At 36.0% G+C, this 9,427-nt stretch overlaps 1 protein-coding gene across 1 annotated transcript; it reads right to left on the bottom strand.

Moving 5' to 3' along the window:
• Positions 1 to 5,760: 5,760 nt before the first annotated feature.
• On the bottom strand, positions 5,761 to 9,203 carry LOC110652767 (disease resistance protein RPP8-like). Its single transcript, XM_058148354.1, has one exon. It carries the CDS (start codon positions 9,049 to 9,051, stop codon positions 5,905 to 5,907), a length of 3,147 nt encoding a protein of 1,048 aa, XP_058004337.1. The 5' UTR covers positions 9,052 to 9,203; the 3' UTR covers positions 5,761 to 5,904.
• Positions 9,204 to 9,427: the final 224 nt, after the last annotated feature.

Raw genomic sequence — 9,427 nt, 5'->3', positions numbered from 1 at the left:
TTCACTTGCCCTTTTGGAACTTTTGCTTTTAGAAGGATGCTCTTCAGGCTTTGTAATGCACTTGCCACATTTCAGAGATGCATGATGAGCATATTTTCAGATTACATTAATAATTGCATTGAGGTGTTCATGGATGATTTTACTGTGTATGGTTATTCATTTGATGCATGTTTACATCATTTGACTTCTGTTCTTGAGAGATGCATTGAGAAAAATCTTGTTTTAAATTATGAGAAGTGTCATTTTATGGTGGAACAGGGGATTGTTTTGGGTTATGTTGTCTCTAATAGGGGTATTGAGGTGGATAAATCTAAAATTGATTTAATTGTGAACTTACACTACCCCACAACTATGAGGGAAGTATGCTCTTTTCTTGGCCATGCAGGTTTCTATCACAGGTTCATTAAGGATTTCTCTAAGATAGCATTGCCTTTGTCTAGACTCTTGCAAAAATATGTTTCTTTTGAGTTGAGTGAAGAGTGCAAGGAGGCTTTTGACAAATTGAAATCTGCATTGACATCACCCCCTATTATCCAAGCTCTTGATTGGATAATACCATTTGAAATTATGTGTGATGCGAGTAATTATGCAGTGGGAGCAGTTTTAGGGCAGTGTGTTGGGAAGCTCTTTCATGTGATTTATTATGCATCCAAAATACTCAATTCAGCTCAACGCAATTATTCTACGACCGAAAAAGAGTTTTTGGGTATAGTTTTTGCTTTAGATAAATTTCGGTCATATATGCTTGGTTCTAAAATAATTATCTTCTCTGATCATGCAACGTTGAAGTATCTCTTGGCAAAGAAGGAAGCAAAACCAAGGTTGATTAGATGGATCCTTCGACTGCAAGAATTTGATCTTCAAATCAAGGATAAGAAAGGAGTTGAGAACCTGGTAGCAGATTATTTGAGCAGGTTAGTGACACAAGAAGAGCAAATTCCTTTGCAGGAATTTTTTCTTAATGGGCAATTATTTAAATTGCAAGGTATGATCCCTTGTTATGCTGATTTGGTGAATTATTTGGTTACTAAGGTTGTGCCTTTTGATTTGAGTAGAGGTAAGAAAGAGAAATTGAAAAGTGAGGCTAAGTATTATGTGTGGGATGACCCGTATTTGTAAAAATTTTGTTTAGATCAAATTATTAGGAGATGTGTTCCTGATAATGAGATTCAATCTATTCTTGCTTTTTGTCATACCTATGCATGTAGAGGTCATTTTGGACCCAAGAGAACAGGTAGAAAAATATTAGACTGTGGTTTTTACTAGCCCACTATATTTTGTGATTCATATTTGATTTGCAAAAATTGTGAACAATGTCAAAGAACAAGAAGTTTAACCCATAGGAATGAGATGATTCAGAATCCAATACTTGTTTGTGAGATTTTTGATGTGTGGGGTATTGATTTTATGGGTCCATTTCCTTCTTCTTTTGGCTTTGTTTATATATTACTTGCTGTTGATTATATTTCAAAATGGGTGGAAGCCAAAGCCACTAGGACTAATGATTCTAAAGCTGTTGTAGGTTTTATCAAGTTAAACATTTTTAGCAGGTTTGGAGTTCTTAGAGCTTTGATCAGTGACCGGGGCACACATTTTTATAATAGAACTATTGAGGCATTGTTGAGGAGATATGGTGTTTTTCATAGAGTATCTACAGCTTATCATCCTCAAACAAGTGAGCAAGCAGAGGTGTTTAATAGAGAGATCAAGTCTATTTTGAGAAAAATAGTGAAGCCAAATAGAAAAGATTGGAGCCTTAGACTTGATGATGCTTTGTGGGCTTACAAGATTACTTATAAGACACCCATAGGTATGTCCCCCTACAGATTGGTATTTGGTAAGTTGTGTCACCTTCCTGTTGAGTTAGAACATAAAGCTTATTGGGCTGTTAGACATTGTAATTTGGATTTGGATACTGCTGGTGTGGCAAGAAAATTACAATTGCAAGAATTAGAGGAAATTCGACTTGAGGCTTATGAGAACTCTAAGATCTATAAATAAAAGACCAAGGCATTCCATGACAAACTAATTCTAAGGAAGCAGTTTGTGGTTGGACAAAAAGTTTTATTGTATAATTCTAGATTGAAGCTGATGCCTGGTAAGTTACGTTCTTGTTGGATTGGACCCTTTGTTATTACTAATGTGTTTCCTTATGGTGCAGTTGAAATTCAAAGTTTAGGAATTAACAATGTGTTCAAGGTCAACGGTCATAGACTCAAGCCATTTTATGAGGGGTTTCAGGAACATTCAGTGGAGGAACTCAAATTAAGTAACCCAATTTATGTGGATTAAGGAGCTTTGCCATGTCGAGCTAACGACGTAAACAAAAGCGCTTCTTGGGAGGCAACCCATGGGTGGCTTGTCAGACATAATCAGATTTGTTTTCTTTCCCTTACTTTATTTTATTTTCTAGTATTTTTTTTTCTTTTCTTTTGCATTTGGGCTTTACATTGGGGATAATGTAAGTTTTAAGTATGGGGGAGGATAAATTTGATTTCAAAATAAATAAATAAATAAATAAAATAAAATAAAATTTGTTCTCATAAGCTTGATTCATGATGCTATTTTAATTCTCAGAGAGAAATGCTTTGCCCTTGAAATGACTTTTCTACTTTAGGTTGAATTTTTGAGATTTTAAGCAAGGTAATAATAACTTTAACAATGGATTTTCCCTCTTCTCCATATCATAGAGCAATTTTTTTTCTTACATAAATCATTTAGGCTTAATTTAATGGTGAAATGATTAGTTATGTGTGCTTTAAACTGGTGTCATGCATATTTCAAAACTTTGTTTAATCTATCAGAGCACTTTATAATATGTAGATGCATAAATGAGGGGAATTAAAAGGCTGAACTTGAAAATTATTCTGCTATTTAGTTAAGCAAAGTAACCAGGGATCTTCATGAACCCCATGTCGATTCTCAGGCTAAAAGCTAGCTAGGATATTAGCAAAGTACTTTTCTAAAGGTGACGGTTAAAAAAAAAAAGTAACTGTAAAGAGAGAGAAGTACCAATTTCAAATTAAAAAAAAAGCCCATTTCTATCTCCCCTAAGATTTGCAAAGAGCTATAATTATTGTGCCTTGATAAATTAGCCTTGTGTTTTGGTATGTATTGATTTAAAATTTTATAGAACCTTAATTGTGTGAGCTTAAATGATTTCAAGCCTTTTTTTTGGTGTTGAAGAATTGTTGATATATTGGTATGGTGTTGATGGAATTTGTTGTGATGGTTATTACCTTACTTGCCTCTTCTTTCAAACCTTTAATCTTTTGTTAGAGAATGTTGTGATAGGATGAAGTTAAGTGAATTTCTAAGTGGAGTTGATTGAGAGTTTAAATCATACTTGATGACAAGCATAGAATAAGTGTGGGGGAATTTGATAAGCGCATAATTTATTAAATTTACTTCCATCACATTTAGTGTTTCTAGGGTATCTTTATGCCTAATTCAGTTTATTAAAGTATAATTATCTATTAGACATATGTTTAGAGAGTTGTTGAAATAATTGTGTTAAATGGAGAAATTTTTAGCATGTGCATTAATTTGACTCTTACTATATTTTTCAGGGTTTTGGTGAAGTTCCAGAGCATAGAAGTGTAGAAGGAAGCTTGGAAAGGTAAAAGGATTGAGAAGTGTTGCTGATACAAAGTACACGGGTCGTGTAAGCACAACCACGGACCCGTGTAACATTCTGCCAGAAGAAATCCAAAGAGCTGAGGAAGAAACAAAGTACACGGGTCGTGTAACTTGAACCGTGTAAATCCTGGAGAGCCGTGTAAACTTCTGTGCCAATGCAAGGCATACCCATTTAGCTCCAGTAAGTTACACGGCCTAGGGCTGTGTAGTGATGCACGGGCCGTGTATCCGTCGACAATCAGTTTCCTGATTTTACTCCAGTTGCAGTTTTTTATAGAGAGAAAGATTCCTAACACCTCAGGGACTCTGAAAACCTAACCCTAGGCCATTTATTATAAATAGAAGAGGCATTCAGACCCTCAAGAGAGGCCTCCAACACCTTCATTCGATATACATTCTAGATTTCTTCAATTTTCTACTTTATTTTTCTGTAAGCCATAAATATGAGTGGTTAAGTTCTTAATTCAGTTCAAGGGATTCAAGTTCTTTTGCGTGATTTGTGAGATTAGGTTTTTAATTTAATTTATGTCTTTTGAATATCTATTGTTTTCTGATTTCATTGTCTTTAATCTATTGAATGATTTGCTAAAAATGCCTATTAGTTAATTGTTTGATGTGATCAATTGCTAATTCATCTTCATAATCCGTAATTATTGTGTAAGATTGAACATAAGTGGCAATTAGGTTTTATTGATTATGATCGCAGTTTTCAATAATAACCTAAGGAAACAATAGGATGAATTAAATGATTTATGCTTCATAAATTGTTGTTCAGCTTACTGCTTCCTATTCTTAAAGCAATTATTAATTTGATGAAGATTGCTTAATACTAATTCAATTAATAATTAGAGTCAACAAGAGTGCTGGGCTCGAATTGATAAGTATAGGGAAGTTAGGGATTTTACCTCACTATTTGGTAAATCTACGTTAAGTATTCAATAAGAGATAATTGTATTTCTTTTGTCTATGATCGAATCAATGCATTGGAATGCGAATTACCTTGTACTGAAGTTTGTTTAATTTAACAGTTTCTTATTTATTTTTAGATCTTAATTTTTTGTTTTTTATTTCTTCTTTGGATTGCGTATTAACCCCCCCTCCCCCCCCCCAACCTTTGTTTCTTTTTCCATTACACAAGTGCATAAAATTTAATAATGCAGTCTCTAGGGTTCGAACTGGATTTACCACTTACTACAGAAAATATTTAATAACTGATAATTTCAGTTAATTTAATTTCTGGTGGATTCGACAGTCATCAACCCTCAAATTTGAATTTCAAAACCCTAACCCTAATTGACCAAGCCTTCAATTCATGCATCTTACTCCTAATTATTGTACTAATCACATAATTAATACTAGGGGCAGCTAATATAACACTTTAAATCAAGAAATTCACCTAACCCTAACTCATTTCAAGGCTGCCGAAATTTGGGGGGAAGCTTTAACATGCCTAATTCACTTCTAATTTCATAATTTCTAACTTAATTTAATGTGTTAACAAGTAATATAAGAAGAGAGGGAACAAAAGTGACACTAACCTCTTTAGAGCTCCAACTTGAGCTTGCAAATCTTCACTTTTTCTTCTTCTAATTGCTGCTCAAGTATTTCTCTAGTGGTGATGACCAATTTTAGTGAAGATTGAATGAAGTTTTATGGCGTAAAATTTGAGTTAGAAAAAGAGAGAAATGAAAAAAAAAGCCCTAATGGAGGTTATGGGAGGAGGCTACCGAAATTGACGATGGTGATGAGTAGAAAATGTGTCTTAATTTTAACTCATTTTTTTCCTTTTTAATTACTTAAAGAGTGGTTGTTAAGTTTTGATTGGTGGAGGGCATAATAATGACATCATAGTGATGTCAAAATCCAAATTTTAACTTATTTTCTTTCCTTTTCTTTTCTAGCCATTTTCAATTAAATTTTTAACAATATTTATTCATATTTTATGTCATATAAATTATTTATTTAATTTAGCAAGTTGGCCAAAAATCGTCTCTGAAAACGAAATGACCAAAATGCCCTCCGTTTGGCTTATTGAGCTAAAATCGTCTATACCGATCTAAAAAATTTTTTAAACATTTTCTTGGTATTTTAATGCCATCGAAACCTGAGTTACTAATCAAATAATAAAAAAAATCTGAGTTACTAATCAAGAAGTTGCTAATTGTAGCATCACAAACAGAGTAATAAACAGTGATTTAGACAATATTAGAAGCTATAGAAACAGAGGATTACATGCTCATTATAGTTGAGTTTTGCTCAGCATTATCAATCTTCTATGAGGACATGACAGCCATGAGCAATTTTATTCCAATCCTCACCCTGATTGCCCTTGATCCTTGATGATAACACTGGCAATTTTGTTACTTTTAATTCACGGAGCGTCCTAACATGCCGCAGCCCATCGGGAAGCATGTTTAAATTTCTACATTCATCGATCTCCAAGCTTTTCAGACTAGGCAGTGCTCCTTTCTCCACATTCCATTCCTCCAGTGGCTCCAGCTTCTTGAATTTAAGGACTTCAAGCTTAGGAAATCCTCCAAAACTGCAAAACATTTTCTTTCCTGTAAATGATTTGGACATCAGTATCAAAATTTGAAGGTTGGGAAGCTTGTCCAGTATTTGCATGGGATCCTCTGCCAGTCCAGAAGCTGACAAGGTGAGTTCAACGAGGTTCTGAGGGAACTCAGAAACCAGATGCTGGTTCTTTAGCTTTCCAGTCAAATATATGCTGGTGAGATCAACATGGCTCGATAAAGACTCCAAGTGCAGATCCCAGGGCTGATTTAATTCATCAAATGATTTCAACATCAGGGATCGAAGGTTTTTTAAATTTTGAACCCAATTTGCCACAACATCCAGTTGCTTGGACATTGCCGTCTTTTGGAATGGTCTTGATATCTTGCAAATCAGTCCCAACTTTGTAATAGTCAACAAAGTATCCAGCCCATTCCTTACGAGACTATCCTCATCAACGAATATGCCCCAAAGAGTTTGAAGATCCATTGGAGAACTGCCCCCTTCCCAGACGAACGTGCTGCGAAAACTCTCATCAAGAAATAAATGCCTTAGTTTCAGCATATTCCAGATTATATTGGGAAGAGTACAAATGTGAGCTCGCTTCAAATCTAAAGTTTGAAGGTTTATCAACTTGTCAATGAACTCAGGAAGTATCTCTAAGTAAGTGGATCTCAAACTTAGGTACCTTAACCGAGTAAGTTGACCTATTGCCTTGGGCAGTTTTGGCTTATATACATTTTCAAGATCCAACACCCATAGGAAATGGAAACAATTGCTGGAGATACATCGATCAAGAAATTTCCCTATATCTTCTCCAGCTATGCTCCCTTCTCGAGTATCAAAGGACAAAAACGAGACAACATCACTATAGCAAGGGTACAGAGAAGCAGTATCGTTACCATGGATGTGATCAAAGATAGCATCGTTTGGGTCGACATGGTCAGCAAGACGGCGTATCACACTAGTGACGTTGGTGTGACCTTGGAGAAAATTAGCTTGCTTGGCTTTTGCAAACCAGTGTACTCGCACTGCCTCAGGTAGGCGACACGTCTTGATCTCCCCATTGAGCTTCTTCTGTGTCACCTGTACCATGTTATGGTTCACCAACTCTCTCAAGCATTCCTCTACAACATATTCAGGAGTTTTCTCATCACCTTGTTGACGTCCCAAACCCTCCGCAACCCACAAGCCAATCAATCTTCTTGCAGGTATCTTATAATCGGGTGGAAATAATCCAAAATAAAAAAGGCATCGCCTTAAATACAAAGGCAAATATTTGTTGATATCTTCCAAGACTTCAGACCATGGTTCTTCATTTTGATTTAGTTGGTCAAGCATCCTTGACAACTCCTCTGGGGTTGGGTCTCTTTGTGACACTAGTTCTCCCAGTTTCACAATCACCTTTGGCAGCCCTCCACATTTTCTTAATATAATTTCTTTCAAATTTGATTCCAACTTTGACGCGATGCTTATATTCAACTCATGTTTGAACAAAGCCCAGCTTTCATCATCGCTTCGCAGATGTAGTCTGTAAATAAGGTTTGTATCGGTAACTGGTGGAGCCCAATTTAGGCGGCGTACAGAGAACAATATTCGAGTTCCGTTTGATATTTCAGAGAATGCACTTCCCATTACTCTCCAGAATTGGCTTGGATAAGAGTTATTGACCACAATGAGATACTTCTTATCCGCAAAGAAAGCATTAACCATCTGCCTCAACCTAAATGCATAGCTTTCCTTCGTTTCATTACCATGATCATAATATAATCCCGAACTGTCATCAAATCCCAAAATCTTTTTCATGATTTCTACCTCGCTTTCTTCAGACACCCAAATACGATAAGGAAAATGATCTGCAATAGCTTGGCTGTCATAGATTAGCTTTGCAAGGCATGTCTTGCCAATGCCTCCAACGCCCACAATTGAAATGGTGATGCAGCGAGGGTCATCTTTCAGCAGCTGTGCCATAACTGCATCAACATCCTCATCGAAGCTAACCATATCAAGTTGATCAGAATCACGAGGTGGTGGTTCTTCCTGTTGATATAAATTTTCGTAATCACTCCATGGAACTAAACTCGGAATGGCTCCATGTCGTCTATTCGAAATATCACGGATCTTGTCGTTTATCCGGGCCATCTGCTGGAAAAGCTTATGCTGGGAAATGAAATTCTGGGGAGCCCAGGCCAAGTTTTGTAAAGGTCCTCTCTTCTCGTTCTTCATCCGTTGCAAGAAGAGCCCAACAAAATTCTCAGCTGAGCGACAAACATCGCAAAGTTCCTCCATCCACGCCATTCCCGCTTCACTTAATTCTTTTGATTGTTCAATATCTTTTAGAAAATCCTGCAAAGACTTGAATTCGTCTCTTAACCTCCTGGCTTGCCTTCGCACAGTAGGACGAAGCTCATTCCGAGTGGCTAAGGCCTCAAACAAACCTATAACTGGAGAAATTACAGAGTAGCCAACACCCACTTCGTATAAGCCAAAGGAGTCGTACCAGAGACCAGATTTAAGGAATGCATTATATGCCTCAATGTTAATCTTAATCTGTTCCACTCTCTTACGAAGTCTGTAATGATCTAGCAAATCGACAAGAGCCAGAATATAAAAGAAACACATTGGCAGATGAACGAAGGCCAAAACATACAGAAAGCTAGCATCTCTATTACTTCTCTGGGCTGATTTGATAATTAACTCATCAATCACATCTTCAAGATCGTAAATAGTTTCTACGAAGCCCCGCCTTCCGATCAAATTGTCACAACGATCAACTTTTCTTCTCAACTCGGTTTCGATGCAATGAATTTGATCTTCAACTCCAAGCAAAGAATCTGACTCTTGGACAAGAAGATTGGCAATTTTTCCCAACACAGACAAGACGATTTGTCTCGCCATTTGCGTTAGCTTCTTCGCTTCTTCAATTTGTCTCACAATTGGGTTCTCTTATGGTTTGTGTTTGTTCTGAAAGGAAATAGATAGCTTCTTCTTCTTTATTCACAAGGAGCTTTCTGGTCGACCGGTTGGACCTTGTTAATTCAAAATAAACACCGTCAAGGAGCCCTTACCATTTTGTACAAATTAACTAATTCAAATAATAATAATAATAATAATATTATTATTATTGAAAACAGATAACGGAGAATTACTGTTTATCAATTTAAATTTAATTTATCATTTTTAATTGAATAGGTAAAATGAAGAGAATTACTGTTTTTCTTTCACTCTTATTTTTAATTTATCTAAACATAATGTGGAAAAGAAAGAAATAGGA

The sequence above is a fragment of the Hevea brasiliensis genome, chromosome 6 (assembly GCF_030052815.1).
Source record: "Hevea brasiliensis isolate MT/VB/25A 57/8 chromosome 6, ASM3005281v1, whole genome shotgun sequence".
Taxonomy (NCBI): Eukaryota; Viridiplantae; Streptophyta; class Magnoliopsida; order Malpighiales; family Euphorbiaceae; genus Hevea; species Hevea brasiliensis.
The sequence above is the reverse complement of the archived record's forward strand: the minus strand, read 5'-3'. Positions and strand labels throughout refer to the sequence as shown.